This window comes from Zootoca vivipara, chromosome 4, assembly GCF_965207765.1.
Source record: "Zootoca vivipara chromosome 4, rZooViv2.hap1.1, whole genome shotgun sequence".
NCBI lineage: Eukaryota > Metazoa > Chordata > Lepidosauria > Squamata > Lacertidae > Zootoca > Zootoca vivipara.
Window position 1 is genome coordinate 39,785,507 of NC_142587.1, and position 24,158 is coordinate 39,809,664.

Sequence of the window (24,158 nt, forward strand, 5' to 3'; positions counted from 1 at the left end):
TTGGGCAATTCTATGAATTTGCATTGTTGTTGCTCTTTATTAAAATTCTATACCACCCTCCATCCAAGCATTACAGGGTGGTTTACAATTCAAAACCACAAAAATATATACTATTACATGCCCCCCTGACCTTTGAGTGTGCCAGATTCCAAGGGTCCAGGCACTTACCCAGGGTTCATGTTTCCTTTGGAAATGAGGCACAGTGGAGACTGTGGTGTCTTTATGGTGTTTGGTTTATTTACACAGATATACAACCTGAGTCTACGATGGAGGGGTTCATAGCAATACACTTCAAGAGTCCTGTTTCTCCCAAGGCAGCCACCTAGGATTCTAACTTTCAGCCCACAATGTGCCCTGATCCCCATCTCTCCAGCTTTTGCCGCTTGCACATGGACACCTCTTTTTCTCTGGCTCACATCAGGTGAAACTGTAATCTTAAACCTCCTACTACCACTGGCCTTTATCTCTGCTAACTAACACAGAGCACAGGAGGGGGCTCCATCCATTTGCTGGCTGGCACAGTGTGTTTGCTCTGCTGATAGCCCATCTCCCTGTCTTTGTTCCCTGCTAATGGCCCATCTTTAGCAGTGCATTACCAAGCTGGCTCCTGGCTTGCATTCTAACATGCTAAATCCAGGGTCTGGCACCCAGAAATTGGGGGTTGATCCATGAAGGGGGTCTGGCACCCCCTTCATGGATCAATGCCTTGTCGTGGCGAAGGGGCTTGAATAACTCAGAGAAGCTATGAGCTATGCCATGCAGGGCCACCCAAGATGGACAGGTCATAGTGGAGAGTTTTGACTAAACGTGATCCACCTGGAGAAGGAACTGGCAAGCCACTCCAGTATCCCTGCCAAGAAAACTCCATGGACAAAGACAACAGGCATATAAAAGTTATGACGCTGGAAGATGAGCCCCTCAGGTCGGAAGGCGTCCAACATGCTACTGAGGAAGAGCGGAGGACAAGTACAAGTAGATTCAGAGCTGATGAAGTGGCTGGGCCAAAGCCGAAAGGACGCTCAGTTGCGGATATGCCTGGAAGCGAAAGGAAAGTCCGATGCTGTAAAGAAAAATATTGCATAGGAACCTGGAATGTAAGAACCATGAGTGGAGGTAAGCTGGATGTGGTCAAAAATGAGATGACAAGAATAAATATAGACATCCTGGGCATCAGTGAACTAAAATGGAAGGGAATGGGCGAATTCAGTTCGGGTGACTATCGTATCTACTACTGTGGGCAGGAATCCTGTAGTAGAAATGGAGTGGCCCTCATAGTCAACAAAAGAGTGGCAAAAGCTGTAATGGGATGCAATCTCAAAAATGACAGAATGATCTCGATACGAATCCAAGGCAGACCTTTTAACATCACAGTAATCCAAGTTTATGCACCAACTACCGGAGCTGAAGAAAGTGAAATTGACCAATTCTATGAAGACCTACAACACCTTCTAGAAATGACACCAAAGAAGGATGTTCTTCTCATTACAGGGGATTGGAATGCTAAAGTAGGGAATCAAGAGATAAAAGGAACAACTGGCAAGTTTGGCCTTGGAGTTCAAAATGAAGCAGGGCAAAGGCTAATAGAGTTCTGTCAAGAGAACAAGCTGGTCATCACAAACACTCTCTTCCAACAACACAAGAGACGACTCTACACATGGACATCACCAAATGGGCAGCATCGAAATCAGATTGATTATATTCTCTGCAGCCAGAGATGGAGAAGCTCTATACAATCAGCAAAAACAAGACCTGGAGCTGACTGTAACTCAGATCATCAGCTTCTTATAGCAAAATTCCAGCTTAAACTGAAGAAAGTAGGAAAAACCACTGGGCCAGTAAGATACAATCTGAATCAAATCCCTTATGAATACACAGTGGAAGTGAGGAACAGGTTTAAGGATTTAGATTTGGTGGACAGAGTGCCTGAAGAACTATGGATGGAGGCTCGTAACATTATACAGGAGGCAGCAACGAAAACCATCCCAAGGAAAAGGAAATGCAAAAAAGCAAAATGGCTGTCCAACGAGGCCTTACAAATAGCGGAGGAGAGGAGGCAAGCAAAATGCAAGGGAGATAGGGAAAGATACAGGAAACTGAATGCAGATTTCCAAAAAGCAGCAAGGAGAGACAAGAGGGTCTTCTTAAATGAGCAATGCAAAGAAATAGAGGAAAACAATAGAATGGGGAAAACCAGAGATCTGTTCAAGAAAATTGGAGATATGAAAGGAACATTTCGTACAAAGATTACCATAATCAAGGACAAAAGTGGTAAGGACCTAACAGAAGCAGAAGACATCAAGAAGAGGTGGCAAGAATACACAGAGGAATTATACCAGAAAGACATGGAGGTTTCGTACACCCCAGGTAGTGTGGTTGCTGACCTTGAGCCAGACATCTTGGAGAGTGAAGTCAAATGGGCCTTAGAAAGCACTGCTAATAACAAGGCCAGTGGAAGTGATGATATTCCAGCTGAACTATTTAAAATTTTAAAAGATGATGCTGTTAAGGTGCTACACCCAATATGCCAGCAAGTTTGGAAAACTCAGCAATGGCCAGAGGATTGGAGAAGATCAGTCTACATCCCAATTCCAAAGAAGGGCAGTGCCAAAGAATGCTCCAACTACCGCACAATTGCGCTCATTTCACACGCTAGTAAGGTTATGCTTAAAATTCTACAAGGCAGGCTTAAGCAGTATGTGGACCGAGAAAAACGTCTACTTCTGCTTCATTGACTATGCAAAAGCCTTTGACTATGTCGACCACAGCAAACTATGGCAAGTTCTTAAAGAAATGGGAGTGCCTGATCACCTCATCTGTCTCCTGAGAAATCTCTATGTGGGACAAGAAGCTACAGTTAGAACTGGATATGGAACAACTGAGTGGTTCAAAATTGGGAAAGGAGTACGACAAGGTTGTATATTGTCTCCCTGCTTATTTAACTTATATGCAGAATTCATCATGCGAAAGGCTGGACTAGATGAATCCCAAGCCGGAATTAAGATTGCCGGAAGAAATATCAACAACCTCAGATATGCAGATGACACAACCTTGATGGCAGAAAGCGAGGAGGAATTAAAGAACCTTTTAATGAGGGTGAAAGAGGAGAGCGCAAAATATGGTCTGAAGCTCAACATCAAAAAAACCAAGATCATGGCCACTGGTCCCATCACCTCCTGGCAAATAGAAGGGGAAGAAATGGAGGCAGTGAGAGATTTTACCTTCTTGGGCTCCTTGATCACTGCAGATGGTGACAGCAGTCACGAAATTAAAAGACGCCTGCTTCTTGGGAGAAAAGCAATGACAAACCTAGACAGCATCTTAAAAAGCAGAGACATCACCTTGCCGACAAAGGTCCGTATAGTTAAAGCTATGGTTTTCCCAGTAGTGATGTATGGAAGTGAGAGTTGGACCATAAAGAAGGCTGATCGCCGAAGAATTGATGCTTTTGAATTATGGTGCTGGAGGAGACTCTTGAGAGTCCCATGGACTGCAAGAAGATCAAACCTATCCATTCTTAAGGAAATCAGCCCTGAGTGCTCCCTGGAAGGACAGATCGTGAAGCTGAGGCTCCAATACTTTGGCCACCTCATGAGAAGAGAAGAATCCTTGGAAAAGACCCTGATGTTGGGAAAGATTGAGGGCACTAGGAGAAGGGGACGACAGAGGACAAGATGGTTGGACAGTGTTCTCGAAGCTACGAACATGAGTTTGACCAAACTGCGGGAGGCAGTGCAAGACAGGAGTGCCTGGCGTGCTATGGTCCATGGGGTCACGAAGAGTCGGACACGACTAAACGACTAAACAACAACACCAAGCTGGCTCCTGGCTTGCATTCTAACATGCTAAATCCAGGGTCTGGCACCCAGAAATTAGAAGGGGAGCCCAGGAAGCCCACAAACTCATAACATTACAAAAATACATACCATAATAACAAATAATAACACACACACACACACACCCCCAAAAAATTAAGTCATAGATTGTTTAATTAGCCAAAGATGAATGTTTTTAATGCAGGTACCAGGCGAGCCTCCCTTAGGACAGCATTCCACAAGTGGGGAGCTGCTGCAGAAAAGGACCATTCTTGTGTTGCCATCCTACAGACTTCTCATGGAGGAAGCACACAAAGAAGGGCCTCAGAAGATGATTGCAGGGTCTGGGTCATATGAGTGGGCATTGAGGTATTGTGGTCCTCAGCTGCTTAAGGCTTTATAGGTCAGAACCAGCACTTTGAATTAAGCTCAAAAACTAACTGGCAGTGGTACAGTCAGGTCAGTTTGATAGGCTCAAACTGTCTTATCCCAATGAGCAACCCAGCAGCTGAATTCTTCAGCAGCTAAAGGTTCCGAACCATCTTCAGAAGAAGCCCAACAAATAACATTATGTAGGAATCTAACCTAGAGCATAGACAACACTAGTTAGGCTATCCCTGTCCAGATAAGGGCAAAGCTGAGCCATCAGTCAAAGCTGATGGAAGGCATTCCGTGCCAATGAGGCTACCTGCAATTGATCCAGAAGAACCTGCATTCCAGCTCCTTCAGAGGGAGTGTTACCCCATCAAGAGCAAGCAACCTCCCATCTATCTGGTCAAAGGAACAACCCACTATCAGAGCCTCAGTCTTATATGGGTTGAGCTTCAGTTTATTGGCTCTCATCAAGTCCATTATTGAGACAAGACAATGGTCCAGCCCATTCACACTGAAGCTTTAATGGGGCCAAAGAGCACTCCCCAAGCATCACCTTCTGGAAACAAACATCCAAGCAGTACCTCGCAGAAACCTGATACATGCAGAGTTCTACCTGCATAACTGGAAATTACACAACTGCATCCATTCATGGTGCATGAGTAAACAGGCTCAAGGTGGCTTTGTGACTTGCCCAAATAAAAATAAAAAAGCAAGTGTTTTGACCACATCAATTGTCAGTGTTAAGTATGGCAGCCATTGGGCAAAGTCACTTGATATGCAGAACTGTGTAATGACTGAGACTGTGTACACACCGTACATTTGAAGTACATTGCACACAGACCCCTCAAAATACAAGAACGGCAGTTTGCTCACTGTAGCTCCGTGAGGGGTAAACTACAGTTCTCAGAATTCATAGTACAGCCACAGACTGAAAGTTTTGCATGCGCTTCCTTACACTCCTCTAAGCCAGCAGTTTCTTCTCCAGTATTCCAGCCCATAAATCCCTCAAGCCTAGAGTAACTTGCAAGCTGGCAACACTGTGTGAAAAATGGCATCTAGAAGAGAGTGAGCAAACCTGCACAGACTTCTCACTAGGTCAAATTGACAGTGTGATATGGTCACATGCAAATGGGACGAAGGGTAAGGATGCTCCATTGAGCCTTATGCCAATCTGTCCCTTTCTATGAATCAGTTATGCCTATAATTTTCTTCTATTTTATCCTACCCTTCTTACTAGACTTCTTACTAGGACAATATACTTCAACTTTATTCTCACAATAACCCTGTAAGGTAGCTCAGACTGATATACGTAACAGAGGTGAGTTACTTTGTCTCTGTGGTAGGTGGGTTTTTTTTGGGGGGGGGGCTCACCATTACTACTCCTGCTCATTTGCTTGCTCCCTACTCTAGTTCCAATCCACACTACTTCCCATTTCCCAGACAGAAAGGACAAAGCAACGTCTCCTTCTCTCACTGCCATAGCTGCCAAGTTTTCCCTTTTCTAGCGAGGAAGCCTATTCAGCATAAGGGAATTTCCCTTTTAAAAAAGGGAGAACTTGGCAGCTATGCTCACTGCATGCTTGTTTGAAGCAGGCAAGTGAAGCAGCATAAACACTGGGGAGAATCAGCTGGCCCTGGAGGTTCCTGGGAATGACAGTGGGTCTTCTTATTTAAGCATAAGTGCCCAGTGATGCCAGCTCCTGTCATTACAGCAGGAAGTGAAAAACCTGAGCCTTATTAGCCACTTCAAATAATATGTGCCCAGGCAACACTCATGGTTCCCTGAACCAGCCACCTGTTAACCCACATAACTCTTGAGCAACAGTATGCTGCAGAACTGAAGAGGAGCGAACAAAATAAAAGCAAAAAGTTTCATACAAAATATATGCAACTAGAACAAGACACAAACACAATGGCAGAAATATCTGGCTAGAGTTAGAAGAAAATTCCACCATGATTCTAGAACAGACCAGAAGGGTAGACCTCAATCGTGAAGGGAAATTTATTCACAACTGAGGTACAGTTTGATCCTGCTCATATTTTTGTCTCCAATTTTACTGTAGTATGGGGCCAATACTGATATCTACTTTTATTACCGTAACTATGAAACAGGAAATGTGTGTGCCCTTCCTGTTCCCCCCCAAAAACTGTAAGCAGACCAACTTGCAAGATTTCAATTCTGTTTTCGAAATCAGTGAAGTTTTCTGCTCCCTACTGTTCCCAGAAACGGCTTAGTCAGGCTGGCCACATGACCCGGAAGCTGTACGCTGGCTTCCTCGGCCAGTAAAGCGAAATGAGCACCGCAACCCCAGAGTCGTCCGCGACTGGACCTAATGGTGAGGGGTCCCTTTACCTTTTACTGTTCCCAAATGTGATACTTCTAATAATTAGAAATTTAATTGTGGGAGCAGAATGCTTCATTCAAAACAGAGATGTGTTTCAAATAAATGATTTTGAAATCTTATAACTAGGTGTGATTGCGGGGACCAGAATGACTCCCCTCTCCCTCCTCTACACACATATATTGTGGGTGATGTGACTCATGGCTTAACTCATCATATAAATGCAGGTAGGTAGCCGTGTTGCTCTGACGCAGTCAAAATATATAAAATAATAATAAAAGTTGTCCAGTAGTACCTTAGAAACCAACAAGGTTTGTTCTTGGTATAAGCTTTCTTCAGATATCTAAAGAAGTGTGCATGCACACGAAAGCCTATACAGTACCAAGAACAAACTTAGTCGGTCTAAGGTGCTACTGGACAATTTTTAAAAAATATATTTCATCATATAAAGACCTACAAGCTCAACATGAAACAATAACATTTTATATGTATTAGTATGTACACCATCAGTCCCCTTCAACTGCCTCTAGTATTGGTATCTGAAGAAGTGTGCATTGGTATCTGAAGAAGTGTGCATGCACACGAAAGCTCATACCAAAATAAAAACTTAGTTGGTCTTTAAGGTGCTACTGAAGGAATTTTTTTATTTTACTTCGACCCAGACCAACACGGCTACCTACCTGTAACCTGCCTCTAGTATGTTAACCACTGTGATGTATTTGTTGAATATAATTATATGCACTCTCCACAAAATGTACAGCCTCTATTTTATGAGTACTTGGTGGCTGAGGAATTTACCAAAAGAATATGAGAAAGTAGCATTTTAATATTAGCAAAGGGGTCTGGGCATTGACAGATTTTTAAAAGGCTGCTCTGTTTCACTATCACACATGACTCATTCTCCTTACTCTGCCTTTATGATATTTACAGGCTCCATTTATTTTTATAACCCAATCCATCTTCAAAAGTCAAAAAGGAAAGAATCATTTAAAGAGCAAAGGGGAAACATAATTTACGTTATTCGTTTGCTGTTTGTTGTAGGTGATGAGTCATCATCTCCATCAACTTTTCAGTATTAAGCTTAAAGCTTTTGCAGTGTTTTATCATCAAATGCTATGCAATGATCTACATTTATAAAACACACAAATAGCTAACCAACATGCATTTGCATTTGTTTTGGGGTTCTATGGGGAAAAGAATCATATTTCCATGGTGTATCTAGTCTGAATCTGAAACCTCAAGGCATGGCTGTTCCACAGTATATATCTAATCTGGATCTGAAGCCCTGAAGGCAGTTTGGGTGAGCACTGAGTTCATGAGGGGGTCAGGCCCATAATTGAGTTTCAGGAGCTCAGCAAGGAACACTGCAGAAAGAAAGGCAGGATTTTGAAGCCACTGAATTCTTTTCCAGTTCTGATTAAAACTCAAGCAGAGGAGACTTCCCAATTTTAACCTTTAACCCAGGGGTCCCCAAACTAAGGCCCGGGGGCCAGATGCGGCCCAATCACCTTCTAAATCCGGCCCGCGGACGGTCTGGGAATCAGCATGTTTTTACATGAGTAGAATGTGTCATTTTATTTAAAATGCATCTCTAGGTTATTTGTGGGGCCTGCCTGGTGTTTTTACATAAGCAGAATGTGCCCTTTTATTTAAAATGCATCTCTGGGTTATTTGTGGGGCATAGGAATTCGTTCATATTTTTTTTCAAAATATAGTCCGGCCCCCCACAAGGTCTGAGGGACAGTGGACCGGCCCCCTGCTGGAAAAAGTTTGCTGGCCCCTGCTTTAACTCATGCTCCCAGCCTCAAAATGGGAATGAATAGAAATAACAAAGACCATGAAAACACTAAATCATATACAGTATATGCAACCGGAGGAAATGGAATACATAACACATATGCAATAGTCTCTGAAGAGGCGAATAAGACTCAAAAAGTGCCAAGTTCAATGTGCAAAAAGTCCAATGTAATAAGGTGCTAAGGTCTCTCAGACGTCATCTGTCCTCCGACGGGCGGCTAGCTTGTATTCTCCCCTTTTCACTGGTACAGTTTCTTCAAGGGACGGACTTCATCTTAGATAATAGTTACAATACACTCTGTATTGCTTACAGAGTCTTTTGAGTCTTATTCGCCTCTTCAGAGACTATTGCATATGTGTTATGTATTCCATTCCCTCTGGTTGCATATATATGATTTAGTGTTTTCACAGTCTTTTTTATTTCTATTCATTCCTGTAGTATTACCGTGTTGTCTGTTGTTGGTCCCCAGCCTCAAAACAGCTGCAAAAAGCAGCGGACATTAACCAGCGGATTAGGGCTAAACATCTGAAATATATCAGGGTTTCCAAAATAAAGTACCAATATGGGTGTCTGATAAAACATGGTAAGTTTGAAGAACACAAATAGCTCAGAGCAGCTTGCCCCATCCTAGTGCCCTACAGTAGCTGGATTATGACTCCTAGCATCTCTGAGCATCGTCCTTGCAAGCTGCAGGCGATGGCAGCTGTACTACAAAACTTATGGAGGGCACAAGAGTGGGGAGAAAGCCGCAGTATGACTAAATAATTACTTTTTTTAGTTCATTTTGAGACTCTAGTTTGGTGTGTCTTCCCTGGCCTTATAGTCTCATTAAGAAAAAATAATCAAAAGCATAGGATTGCTAATACTTTCCCCACTTTATTTTGTTTCTTTTAGAAAATGTATTCTTGGAGAATAATCATCACACACCCATATATTATCTGGATCTAAGTACTTAACATTCTTTTTCATTTCTTACAACTGATTTTCCACTAGATTTTCAGGCACTTTAAATCATGACAAAAATGAAAACCACTTTCTGAAATGCAACTAACTCGACAACATATCCTCAATGGGCTGTATCCAACAATGCAGTTGTGCTAGCAGAATGGACTTCCCTGAATGCAATGGAACTTCTTTTTTCTCTCCAGGCCACTCACTCTCTGGGCAACTCTCCAAAGCATATTTGGGATGGGAAGGGGTTTGTGGAAAGGAAATTGAAGTCTTGTTGTGGCAGTGGACCCTCACTGGCACACCATTGGGTACAACCTGATGAGAAGAAATTAGTCTTCTTTTCATTGTAAATAGACTTCCAATCCTATGGCAAAGTAGGCTTGTTTAAACCACTGCCCTAAAAAGCAGCAGGTATAAGTAATCTGTGCAGAATAGAAGCCATGATTTGTAGGAGCAATTGCATACTTGCGCGCGCACACACACACACTTGAAGTTATGCAGCTCCTCCACACAGATTTCCTTTAAAATAAACACTTCTGTGGTACTCCCCACGTAAGTTTTAAAACACAGGATCTTAAATACTTACTGTGTTTTTCTGAGACACCATGTCCTGGAAAAGAATGGAAAAAATGCAACTTTATAAAGTGTAAACTACGAATGTTTGTGCCATGTTTGCAAAACTCATACTTTTACATTGTATTTTTGGAGGTTGAAATTATTTTGGAAAAGGAAGCATAAGGCTGGGCTGTGTTTTAGAAACACAATTTGGGACCATAACTCTATTGCAGGCATCCCCAAACTTCGGGCCTCCAGATGTTTTGGACTACAATTCCCATCTTCCCTGACCACTGGTCCTGTTAGCTAGGGATCATGGGAGTTGTAGGCCAAAACATCTGGAGGGCCACAGATTGGGGATGCCTGCTCTATTGCATATGCAGTTTTTAAAAAAAATCTTCTACTTGGGCATCTTGCATCCGCTTTCTCTGGTATTTTGGAATGCTTCTGTTCAATACCTAGTTCATTTCCTGCTGAGAAAACAAACCATCCTGACTTTGTTAGGAATAAAAAAATAGTAAACTATTCAGGCAGAAATGAAATAAGAGTAATAAATATTTAGACAGGCAGACATTCAAATTAAACTTTCCCAGTCACACGCTCTTTATATCACTAATGAATTTCTGCCCAATACAGAATTGTTTTAAGTGACACAGTGCACCTATGTGCATTGTAAAATAAGTAGCCTAGAGTGTAGTAATAGTGCACCAGGCAGAATTCAACAGGTATAGCTTATCCAATCACTTGATAAAGGCAAGCACAATGATCCTATTTCGGGTTAGTAATCAAATCAACATTGGTCTATTTCCATGGAAAGTGTGAGTCATTTTCCCTCCCAAAAACATGGAAATACTAGGGTAAAAAATTCTTCCACAGAAGAGAAGAATTAAGGCTCTTTAAAATTCACTTGTAAACCCAAAAGTATGATAAATCTGTTAAGGCTCCCACCTTAAAGCACTATGTAAGCAGTAAATATGTTCCAAATGACAAAGTACAATCATTTTGTAATAAGTTGAAACTCAAAACTCCAAGCATCCATACTTTCCTTTGTTGTTTTAGTTCTAGGCATTGGCTGTTTGGGTATAACAGTAAATCTGAAGGTACCATAGGAGCACCTCTCTGATTTTCCTATATGCTTTTGAGCTACAGTGAACAGTACTACTTCCAAGCCAAATGAAGGAACTTATTTCCATGGGTCTTATGTGAGAATTAATTCATAAGAAACTTAACTCTTCTAACCTGAACATTCTGTTTATTCTAGACTTTAGTGTATAAATGGACATATTTATAACTTTATTGTGATGCTTGGTAATAGCCCAGTTGAATTTAACAGGGCTTTTCAGCCAAATCGTATTCATACCATGACAGGAACAAACGTATCTTCAACATAATTAGGGATTTACAATAAATGGCACTGTACCTTCAGTGACTGAGAAGTATCAGCATCAGTGTCATGATAGAGTATAACATTATTGGCCATATCAAAGCTTTCACGTACTCCAAGGTGGTAGAATAGGGATGGTTGTCTGGAAACATCACTCATATCCACTACCGCAACATCTGTAATAAGAAAAAATGGTAAGACTAGAAGGGGTGCTTGTGGAATAAACTATCTCCTAAACCAGCTCATCTTTCCTTATAAACAATGTTGGAAATGCTAGATTTTTTACTTTCAAAATTGCATTCTTTCCCTAACTGATCCACTTCATAACTTACAAGCAGATGTTGTAGGGTAGTATCCAATGTTAGTCCTACCCACACTAGGCCCTAAGTGCATTGTTTTCATGGGTCTACCCATTGATCACAATATTTTGAGGGCACCACTTGCCCTAGTCTGCTAGGGATCACTTTGCCAGCACTATAATGTCACATAGCCAATCCCTCCAAACTGGCAAAGACTTATATTTACATCTCATCACATTTGATCAGAGCCACACCCCAAAATAAAAATTGCCAAGGAAACTGAAATAATTGTCAGTGTGGTGTTTTATTCATTTATTTTTTTTGGGGGGGGGGACAGCTGTAAAAAAATTAGCCTACATAGGGTTTGTGCCTGTGTACGCTCTGGAGACTGAATGCCATGAAATCTGATCACTTTCCTGATGAGAGCATTTACACAATGTGTTCATCGATTAGGCCACTGTACAATGCAGCACAGCTGATGACCCATACATAGTTTATTGAAACAGGGTTTATTTTTCACCTTGCAATTCCTTACGAAACAAATACCATCCCGCTAGCCAAATAGTTGGTTCATATGAGGTGCTGTGTGAAGACCATTAACCTACATTGATCTCTAATAAATGGGAGGGACTACAACCCCATTATAGAGTCCATGCACTGCATGCCAACGTTCCCAGAATTTATCATTGATATCTCAAATGAGAAGATCGAAAAGCAGGTCTGGCAAAGCAGGGCTAGGAACCTGGATAGGTGGTGACAATTGTGACAACACTGGGCTAGGTGGACCTATGATCTGAATCTGTATCACATGGCTTCATATGTTCTATCATGAACATTATTATCATTATAATTTAACTGAGAGTTTTCATATGTGACCTTATTAACTAGTTACAGCCACTATTTAGCAATCAAAATTTAACAATGGGCATAGCATCATGGGTATTGCGATCTGGAAATGTTATCTGTGTCACAAACTCACCCAGTAACCTAATTAATATAGGCCAGAATAGTGTTTCCAACTGTGGTTAGCCAGGTACCTTCAGGCAGTCCATAAGTGGGACGTGAACAAAGCCCCTCTCCCTCTGCTTGACTCATCCAAGAGTGCCTGTAGTTGGGCGATGGTGAGCCATATAAGAACCTTGCCCAGGAAGGTGACATTTGCAACAGGACTATACTTAGATCTTCTGAGTCTAAGGAGGGTCTCTTCAGGACTGGTCTCCCTGATGCCTCTTTCAGGCGACCTGGCACCACTCCCTCTCAGAAAGGTACCGTAGTCATCATCTCCTTGGCCCAGCTGGCAGTCTCCTGGGCAAGAACACAAGTATCAACCTGCTCCTGTCTAGCACCTTGTCCATATATTTGAGCCATATCAACTGAAACTCATCCATTTACACATGACCAGATAGCACTCTGGAAGCCTCCAGAAACTGACGACCTGATACAGTAGCAGTGTCTAGAACCTTATAGATGCAAGTTGTTTATATCCTTGCAAATAAGTCGCAACAAGTTATAAGAAGGTACCAGTGTGCAAAATACCCACTATAAAGCTCCACTGGATGAGACACCAAGCACACAACAAAGGTAGAGAAGCAAATCTTTTCTGAGGGAAAGAAGCGGTGGTGGTGAGGAGTTATTCCTGCCAATTCCCCCCCTGGTCACCATCTGCTCTACAGGCTTGGGGGATCCTGGGAAGTGGTGCAGGAGACTGTAGGATGAAAGGGGGAATCAGAAGAAATCACCTCCTGCACAATTTCCATTCATGGAAGCTTCTGCTGGATCAAAGAACCTTCTATCATCAGAGTAAAACAAGTGTGTGTAATCCATTACCTTAACACTAGTTGTTGTTTTAAGAAGGTTTCTCTGCAAAATATTATAATAAAAACCCAAGTTGCTTATTACCACAACATTTCATTTAAACAAATTATAACTTGACTCACATTGTGAACCAAGCTTATATATGATTCTGCAAAGGCATATAAAGTGAATTGAGCCTGCGTGAAGTAACAGGCATAATCAAACAGTGCTTTTCCTAAATATATCCCAAGACTATGGTGTAGAGTTACAATTGTACACAAACACTCCATCTATCATCATTCTCCTGGAACACTCATCACTTGCTAAAAATAGTAATGCGTTCCGAACGCATTTAATGCGTTCCGAACGCACATTCGTAAGTCGAAAAAAATTGTAAGTTGAATCCCATAGGAATGCATTGGGAGAAAAAAATCGTAAGTAGAAGCAACCCTAACTAAATAATCGTAAGTAGAAAAAAATCCTATCTAAACCGCATCCAAGATGGCGGACAGAGCTCCATTCGTAAGTAGAAACATTTGAAAGTAGAGTTATTCGTAAGTAGAGGTACCACTGTATATCAAGTCTATTGCAACTTAATCAACTATTTACCCAAGATTTACATAGCAACCTTGCTACTGCAAATATTCTTTGATCTATGATTCCTATTAATCATCCTAAACCTAATCTGGCTCTATACATTATTTTTCTATGAAGGATTTATTTTCTATGAATGGAATTATTTTTCCACCCCATGAAAGCATGAGATAAGGAAGTAATATCTTTATTCCTGGATATGTTGTAACTATACAATGAAATCAGATACAACCAAAAGCTTATCCACATTGCCAAGATGAAAAGGTAACATGCCAATTCACAATCTTAGCTTTAGACAGCTACCTTATATCACATTGAAATAGCTAAACCAAAACTAGCAAAACGTTGGCTCTATACAGGATGACTTGTCAACAAAAACATATAATGTATCTCAAACTACTTCTGCGCTTTTCTAAGGGAAAGAACAGGCCCTCCAGATGTTTTTTGGCCTACAACTCCCATGATCCCTAGCTAGCAGAACCAGTGGTCAGGTTTGATGGGAATTGTAGTCTCAAAACATCTGGAGGGTTGAGGTTGAGGAAGCCTGGGATAGAATGAAACAACTGCTTTCCTCTCATCATACAAGAACATTATGCAGTCAGTCAGATAAGGCATTCATTTTAGAACAGGGTTGGGGAAACCTGTGTCAATATCCCTGTCATTTCACAATCTTCACTGTTACCCCTGTAACTCAAGTTTTCCTTATCTCAATTTCTACCATATGTAATTCTACCAGCTTCATAATGGGTGAGGAGTGGCCAAGTTTCCGCTGTTGGAATCAGTCACCATACCTGTTATCTGTAAAGACCCATAAATTAATATGACCAATGAAAAATGTTTTAATAAATAAATAAAAATTGTGTGAAGTGCTAGTAACACCATGCTTGAATATTTCCATGTACGAAGCAGCACTTAATTAAAAGTTATGAGGAAGCAAAAGATAAGCCCATAGAAATTTGGATTTTTATAGCAATTTCCCATGACTGTGATTTAAATTGCTTTAAGGCAAGGGTAGGGAAGCTGTGGCCCTCCAGCCCTGCTTTAAATGCTCTGCAAAACAAAGCATGCATATGCAAGCAGGGTTTTAACCACTGGAACTACAACTATTGCAGGCTAGGCAATAGTATGTAAAAGCTAAATGAATAAAGGCTGCTCAATGTGGTGCCTTCCATAGTACTAGTTACAAGTAGGTAGCCGTGTTGGTCTGACACAGTCAAAATAAAAATAAAAAATCCTTCCAGTAGCACCTTAGAGACCAACTAAGTTTGTCATAGGTATGAGCTTTCGTGTGCATGCATGTATCTGAAGAAGTGTGCATGCACACGAAAGCTCATACCTATGACAAACTTAGTTGTTCTCTAAGGTGCTACTGGAAGGATTTTTTTATTTTTACTTTGACTAAATGAATAAATCATTTGCCTCTTACCCCTGTACTTGGATTCTAATGCAAATGATATTTTAACCACAAGAAAAGTATGTCCCTTCCATCTCTTTGAATCAATGTCACCTTATTAAAAACAAAACAAAACCATAAGCCATTGACTGTTATTTCACTTTATGTACTTTTTAAATATAGGAAAGTCAAGATGACCTGGAACTTGAGAACAATTAAACTCTCTGTAATGCTTTTTTTGGCTTAATTTCTTTCATAGCTGAAATGTCAGGGTCAAGTATTATTATTATTTTTGCAAGTGTGTAAAATAATAAAGAGATGCATCTTTCCACAGAATAAACTGAGCAAGGTATTGACTTTTGTTCCACCTGTAGATTTGATTAATGTTCTGATACAACTGTAGTCATTAATTTTGCATAGTGCTTTGCCAACTTCATTTTTTCCCTTCTCCTTTCAGGTTTCTAAACAAATAGGCAACACAAGCTTACACATGTTTACTCGAGAGCAAATCCTATTGTATCCAACAGGACTTACTTCCAGGTAAACGTCCACAGGCCTGCAGCATTAGTTACCCTATTTTTCCGACTATAAGACGCATCCATGTATAAGACGCCCCCTAATTTTTGACATAAGTATAGTCTTATACACGGAAAAATATGGTACATAAGAACAGTAAATGAAATGCAGTTTGTTATCTGAAGCCCCATTAACAGAGCTGATTTTTCAGTTACATGTGTAGGCTTTAATAAAAGCTTGTCGAAAGAGGCAGGTATAATAATTTGGAGTCCAATGTAGCTTTAAATATGAATAAAAATATGATTATCATATTCTAAACCAATTCATTTCCCACAAAATACTTTTCAACTGAATGAAATTATACTTTAAATAAACTATCTGTATCATCCAGTCATGCAGATACTGTTGTCTAAAAGGCGTTTCTAAGTATTAAGCAGGGCAGAAAGTTGGCCCATAATACACATTTGTGCTTAACAACAGAACCTGGTGTTGGTTTGCATTTTGATTAAAACCCAAAAGAAAGTCTCCATGATTAAGGAACAGGATGCATTTCACCTTTATTGTTAAAGAATAACATCACTATGCTGAGCAAATGCAAAGAACAAATGAGTTAGTAGGACAACAATAGGATCAGCCCTGTTGAGAGTGGCATAGGTAAAGGACTATGGGGCAGAGAAAATAGGGAGGGGGGCCTTTCCTTTCTTAGTCCTAAACTGAAGATACTCACACCATCACTGCTAATACAATAGCAAGGGGCACGGGTGGTCTAAACCACTGAGCCTCTTGGGCTTGCCAGTGGTGGTGAGCTCCCATCGCTTTGTCCTAGCTTTTGCCAGCCTAGCAGTTTGAAAGCACACCAGTGCAAGTAGATAAATAGGTACTGCTGCAGCAGGAAGGTAAGCAGCATTTCTGTGTACTCTGGCACTCGTCATGGTGTCCCATTGTGCCAGAAGCAGTTTAGTCTTGCCCCGGAAAACTGTTTGTGGACAAACACTGGCTCCCTTGACCTGAAGCGAGATGAGCACTGCACCCCATAGTCGCCTTTGGGTGGACTGAACAGTCCAGGAGTCCTTTACCTTATTACAATAGCATGGAGCTGGCAGCTGAGTAACAGTAAAGTTTCTCTTCTCTTCTTTCCCCCCAGTCCTTCATCCAAATACTAACTGGGAAAAGCTGTTCTTCTACCTCTTTATCTGCCTAGTTATAAAACCTACTAGTTCAGTATGCTAACAGACAGAGCACAACCTCTCACCTCATCCCAGAATGAAAAGATAATAAATAAAGAAAACAAGGTCCTTAGAAGAGAGGTAAGTGAAGCCACGTAATGGTTTATTACAAAGTGGCAGGATCTGGCTCATAGTAACAAATGGATTCTACAGAATATTTAGGGATAATCTTCATAGCTACTGTACTGCCTTTACAAATGAATAATTCTTCTTGTAAGATTCCAAGAACTCTCTCTCTCTCCCTGTCTGCAGCATCCCTTCTTTAAACACGCTCATGGAGGAGAGAGCTGTCAATGGCATTTATCCATAAAAGCCAAATGAAACCTCCATGCTTAGCCAGTATGTGTACCTTTGAACACAAGATGCTGGGGACAAACAACAGAGATGACTATGGTCTTCATGGGCTGCTTGCGAACTTCTGGGGCTATCTGGCTGATCCTGGTATCTACAGGCATTACTGGAGAAAGAATGCTAGATTTGTGGATGGTCACTAGTTCAGTCACTCCTATGTGTTCTTGATTTGTGAGAGAGCCTCTATTGATTCATTAAGGACAATGTAAGTTTTGCAAGAGGCCGAACTGAGGTCCCATTAAGGTGTATTACACAGAAAAGCAACGATGGTCAACCTGTGGCTGTTTGGATGTTGTTGGACCTCAATCCCCATCAGCCCCAGTCAGCATGGCCAGTGGTCAGAGATTATCAAAGCCACAGCCCAGCAACATCTGAAGGGCCACAGATTTCTCATCCTGAAGTTGTGAAAACCCATGTTTAAGACAGAAATCTTACATATATCACCTGGCTATGAAAGTCCCATTGAACACAATGGGATTTACCTGACAGATCTAGAATTTGGGGGGCCCTGGGCAGGCTGCCCTTTGTGGGTGCCCCATGCCAATTCCCCCCCAACACACATTTCCAGTTGGGTTCCCCATCTGTAGCCATATGAGCATCTTCCCATCCCACGTACTCACTCTTCTGTGAGCATTGGGGGAGGGGGGCAAGCACATAAGCAGGAGGCTGGCAGCTACACTACCACCAAGGAAGACTAGTGGTGGTGCATGCTGGGGTGGGGGCAAGCAAGGTGCCCACCCTGGTAGACCCTGCTGAGGAACATAAAGGTAAAGGTAAAGGGGCCCCTGACCATCAGGTCCAGTCGTGTCCGACTCTGGGGTTGCGGCACTCATCTCACTCTATAGGCCGAGGGAGCCAGCGTTTGTCCGCAGACAGCTTCTGGGTCATGTGGCCAGCATGACAAAGCTGCTTCTGGCGAACCAGAGCAGCGCACGGAAACGCCGTTTACCTTCCCGCTTGGAGCGGTACCTATTTATCTACTTGCACTTTGACGTGCTTTTGAACTGCTAGGTGGGCAGGAGCTGGGACCGAGCAACGGGAGCTCACCCCATTGCAGGGATTCGAACCGCCAACCTTCTGATCAGCAAGCCCTAGATTCTGTGGTTTAACCCACAGCGCCACCTGGGTCCCTGCTGAGGAACATGGGCCCCTACAATTGCCCCTGTATTGTGCTTTCACTACACATTTTCAAATATGATCGCTGATTATCCTGGTTTCCATTAAACTTTGCTTATGGTGCTTCTTTGGCTGCACAAAGTTCTATGCAGGGCTTCTTCCGTACTGTATATCCTCACAACCCTTCTTAGCCACTGCCATTCTATTTGCACAATCTGAGACTGAAATATCTATTGCTCAAGGACAGCAAATGAGCATCTCCCTGTCACTTCCTTCCTATTCTGTACAGTACTTCCCTGCTAGTTTCAGGACTTGGCCGTGTAACTTGCTCGCAATATGCACTGTCTTGGAAGATGTAAACAAATACTAGGCTTATTGCCTCCATGCATTTACATAATGCATTTTCCCCACAACATGAGGTTACACGTGAAAGTAAACCCGGAGAACCTTCTTCACTGCTGCTAAACTGCAGGGGGGCGGCCCCGGGGGGGGGTGTTATTTGGAACAGTGAGGAAAGGAGATACTTAGATTCCCTCCCCACCCGTTTACTGCAACGATGCACTTTATCTTGCACCTAGACGGTTTACAAGGAGAAAGCAGCGTGTTTTAAGCATGCATGTCAACCTCCTCTTTGTTGCAAACAGCCTTCTTGACAGCAGGAGGCTTCACAGGCTGGAAAAATATTTAAATAGAAGCTTTTTTAAATATTTGTATACACACAGGTAGGTAGCCGTGTTGGTCTGAGTCGAAGCAAAATAAAAAAATTCCTTCAGTAGCACCTTAAAGACCAACTAAGTTTATATTTTGGTATGAGCTTTCGTGTGCATGCACACTTCTTCAGATATCAAAATATAAACTTAGTTCGTCTTTAAGGTGCTACTGAAGGAATTTTTTTATTTTGTATACACACACAAACTGATACAGGAACATGGGATCATCAGTGCCCATAGGTGCCAACTCCTAGGGGCCGAGTTCACTTCGCCCCCTCCCCCAATAAAATATTTGAAGGGGCTGCCCGCCCCCTAAAAAGTTGATGAGCATTGCCATTCAAATAGTGTGCGTGCACTGTGTCGCGTGATTGATTATGCAGAGCAAGGTTCACCTGCCCCCCACCCCACGCCCAATACTTTTTTGAAGTTGGCACCCCTGCCAGTGACAGCAGGCAAAGGAAGGCCGGGCTCCTGCGCTTTCAACGCCAGCTCTGCAGCATCGGGGTTAGCGGGTCGGGTCCTCTTGCAAAGCTGAGAAAAGCGGCGCCTGCAGGAATCAACCCCTCCCGCCTTTCGGCACAACTTCTAAAAGCATAAGAGCCCTCTCCTCATTCATTGCACAGGGGTCCTTAGAAATCCCACACGTTCTGCGGGAGCTGTGATCTCTTGGCGCTGAGACAACCTTCCTGAGATAAAGGGCCAGAGGGCGCAACCAGATCAGAGGGCGCGTCCGCACGCACCTCGGGGGAAGGGTTTTTGTTTTGTTTTTAACCAGAGATTCCAGTCTTCAAAGATCTGCCGAGCGTCCCCGCTGCCTCGCTTGCCCTCGGGGCAGCAGGGCAGGTGTTTGGCTTGGGCGCCCCTTGCTGCTGAGCGAAAACACGCCGCCAGGCAGGGACTGGCCGGGGGCTGGAAGCGCCCGCCTCCCCCCAGCCTTGTGGCGCTTTCGGGGGCGCCTGTTGCGGAGGGAGCCTGGCGCCTCGCTTTCGCCCCCTCCCCTGTGAGAAGGGGCTGCCCCTCCGGCCCCCTTTCCCTCCGCCAGCTGCCCTCACTCACCCGCGTCGTAGAAGGCGTCCAGCACGGCCGTCTCGCCGAAGTCCAGCTCGCCAAAGTTGACGGTGCTGAGCTGCGCTCCCTCGGCCTCGCAGGCTCGCGCCAGGCACTGCAGCGCGCCGGCCTCGGGGCTCCGCGCCCCCGAGCCGCCCTTGGGGCCGTCGTTGAGCACGTACACCGCCCGCAGCGAGCGCTGGCGAAGCACCGGCCCGTTGCCCTCCGGCGGCACCTCGGAGCCCGGCGGCGCAGAAAGCGCCTCGGCGCCGCCGCCGCCGGGCTGCTCCGACGATTCCCCGCCGTTCGCTCCCGCTGCAGGCGGCGGCTGGGGCTGTTGCTCCGCGGGCGCTGCAGCCGGGACGGTGCCGCCGCCCGCCGGGTTCTCCATGGGGGGAAAGCGGGTGACTGCGCCGGGGGAAGTCGGCGAAGGGAGCCCCCGCCCTCAGGGCACGAAGGAGGGAGGGAGGCTCATCCCGCCGCCGGGCCAAAACAAACTTCACGCCGCGCCGGAGGTGAGGGAAGAGAGATGAAAAGGCCAGTGACGCCTTTCTCCCGTCAGCGCGGCTCGCCTCGAGTGCAGGAAAGCTGCCCGGAAAAAGCTTCCCGCAGGGTTGCTGGCAGCGCCTGGCGCGCGGGCCGGTGCTTGCCCTGTCACTTGGCTCCTAAAAGTGCCGCTTGCCCGTCAGGGGGCGCTCCTGGGAGCGCCGCAGCCAATAGCAGTCACCACTGATACCGCCTGCGGCGGCGCCGCCCACCCACCCTTGCCCTCGGGGAAAAGCCCAGCTTGTGTCCGTCGGCGCTCTTGAGCGGCATTTATAGGAGCGCGGCAAATCTTCGAGGTTGCTAAAGGGGGCGTAGCTGCTCCTGGGCGGAGCCCTCAAGGTCCCGCCCTCTCCTTTTTCTTAGGTCTGGCCAGGGAGTCTCTGTGGGGGACTCTTAGGACCCGACGCTCCTACAGGCCTTGAAGTCATTTTAACTGTCATGCTGAAGTTTTGGCTGCTTGCTTTTTGTTTAAAAATATTTGATACATGTTTTAAGGGGGAGAGGCAATGTCTGGTTTTCTTAGACTGCTGGGATTACCCAACACAGTGATTTCCTAACACAGGAAAATTGCAGTTGGCTTCTGTTACATGCAGAAGCTGCAGGAGGACGCAAGGGGAGCCTGATGGATGAGATGAATTTGCCCATCTGGTCTGGCAACGTGCTCTTACAGGGGCTGACCAGATGCCCGTGGGAAAGGACATGAGCGCAAAAGCACACAGCCCACCCAGCAATTCACACAAACTGGCATTCAGAAATATTACTGCCTCCCAACTGTGGAGACATGGCCAGTAGTACCTTATGAATATGTGTATCAGAACTTCTCAGTGGCCCACCTTGCAAGGCTGTTTCCAGTGGCCCATAAAATCCAGAACTATACTAGAGAGAAGCATAAGCAGGGCTGAGAGAATAAGTAAGAGGGCAATCCTATATATGTCCTACATATATATATATCCTATATATTCAGGAGTAAATCTCATTATGTTCATAGGCGCTTACTCCCTGGTAAGTTCACATAGAATCACAGCCTCTCTCTCTCTCTCTCACACTCACTCAAGTTGGAGACCTCTTCCAGCCCATCCTCTTCCTACTGTAAGACTATAAAAAGTTATGGAAATGTACTTTTTTTTGGTTCAGTGTGTAAAATTATTGCTTTTACACATGGGTACTCTTTTTTAAAAAATGCATCTTTAAAAAGTATATTACTCTTAAATAGAAAAATAATAACAGAAGTTTTTTGTTTTTTTTACCACCATAACGGCATGTTTCAAGAACATTGCCTTTTTGCTAGTTTTACCAGCCCCTAGTCTTAGACATGAATGACAGTAGAGAAAGAAACTGCTCCCCCCACTTCCAAAACTCTTCTGGGCACTCAGACTGCCCTGGTTTGCATGTTCTGGTAAATCCAAACTATTGCTTACATTTCAAGGACTGAGCAAACATGTGGGGTCTTGGAGAAGAGTTTGCAACTACTCTGCTCATCCGTTGTCCTTCTTACTGCTACACCACATTGAAGTACAGTATACCAAGGTTTGGGTTAGCATATTCTCTGAATTCAGGCACATGGCTAAGCTCTCTCCTTACTAACCACAAGCTGTAGCCAAGTCATTAATGGGAGCTGGATATAAGATACTAGTGTATTTCAGCCCGTTCAATAACAGGCGCTAGAACATCCTGGGGTTCGGAGAAGCGCTTGCGCAGCGCTTCTCCGAACCCTGGGACCTGTCCTTGCTGTTGGCGGCAGGGGGACAGGAACGGAGGAGGAGAAAGCGCTGCTTTCTCCTCCTCCGTTCCTCTCCCGCAGCCGCCGACAGGAAGGGCGCGGGACACAAACGTCTACCTCGCCGCTGCTGCTTCGCGGCCTCCCGCCGCTCCTTTCACGGGCCAGGGAGGGTTGTGAGGAGGCCTCCGCCGGCCTCCACCCTCGCTTTCCTGTCGTGCCCTGCAGTGAGGCGGTGTCCGGCCGGGAGCGGCGGTTGGAGGAGGCAGAGGGGGGGAGAGCACGCGTGCGTGCAATCTCTGCTGTCCAATCCCTGTGTCCCTGGGGCCCATGCGCAGTAACCCAGGGACACACGGGAAAACTTGGACTTTATTATATAGGATAAGCCTTAAAAAGTAATTTCTGATTTGCAAAAATATACAGTACTTACAAATACTATTTTAACTGACTCTCTCTCTGTTGGATTTACTTACAGTAATATGTACTCAGTCAACACAGTGTGGTGTAATGGTTAGAATGTTGGATTATCAACTGGGAGACTAGGGTTTGAATCCCTGCTCAGCCATGAAGCTTGAGTCAGTCACCATATTTCAGCGTAACCTACCTCAGAGGGATGTTGTGAGGATAAAATGGGGAGAATTACCATGTGTACCACCATAATCTGCTTGAGAGAAAAGGTGGTATATAAATGTAATATTTGTTTGCTCCAGGTAAACTAGACTTTAAAAGCAACAATGTATTTATGATACATTGATATTTGCTCAAAACAACAGTGAAAAATTGACAGTCAAGTGTCTTGCAAAACTTCATAAAATTCAATACCAGATTTTGAAGTGGAACTATTTAGCAAACTCTAATGAACACCATGGGACACTTCAGAAACTAGCTTGGTAAAGATGTTGAAAAACACCTGATTTCAGCTTAACATATTTTAAGAAATGTATTTTTAAATAATCGGCTAACTTCTTGTATCTGTAAAATGTGAATGTCCAAGTGCTACAAAAGTATCTTTAAGAAATTCTAATTGTGTTCACATGTGGTTCAGTTGTTAAGTATAATTTTTTGCTTGACTAACACGTTATGTAATTGACAATTTTATACCAAAAAAAGATATCCTCCTCTTGCACCTTTGAAAATCCAGTGCAATTTTAATGTGCTTTATGTTTTCTTTCTCCTGTTCCTAGTTAACTGTAAACAGCATATTTTGTTTGACGAGAAAACAGAAATGGTGGTATAATCATGTACCTACACAGAAAAAAGTAAAAGTGAAATTAGCTGCACAGCTAAAATAATTGTTATCCTCATAACTAGGCAGATGCTTTCATTTTGCATCTCACAAATAAGTACATCATTATACAGAAAAATTACTTGTATTCAAACTATTTTCCTGTCCAACACAATTCTGACCAAATCTATATTTATTTCTAATGAAACACATCTACAAACATTAAATAGTACAGGTAGCTTAAAAAAGCAACCCCACTTTCAGAATTATAGCTTTCTCACAGAAGGCAGATTTCTGTGCATGGATCACTTTGGATTTATACACATAACAGGGTGTATATACATTTAACAGGGGTGCTATGCATGGGGATTCTGTCTAGCCTGAACGTAGCGAGCGGACTCAGGTAA

At 43.6% G+C, this 24,158-nt stretch overlaps 1 protein-coding gene across 2 annotated transcripts in view; it reads right to left on the minus strand.

The window, feature by feature from the left end:
• MAP3K15 (mitogen-activated protein kinase kinase kinase 15) overlaps positions 1-21,056 on the minus strand; it is a 66,698-nt gene extending 45,642 nt beyond the window's left edge. The window contains exons 1-3 of one of the 2 annotated variants that reach the window (XM_035116513.3): positions 20,273-21,056; positions 11,254-11,393; positions 9,865-9,888 (exon numbers count right to left, since the gene is read on the minus strand). In XM_035116513.3, the coding sequence (XP_034972404.3) occupies positions 9,865-9,888; positions 11,254-11,393; positions 20,273-20,654 (546 nt within the window). In that variant the 5' untranslated portion in view covers positions 20,655-21,056. The remainder of the gene's footprint in view (positions 1-9,864; positions 9,889-11,253; positions 11,394-20,272) is intronic. The other variant, XM_035116515.3, reaches the window with a different exon arrangement.
• Positions 21,057-24,158: the final 3,102 nt, after the last annotated feature.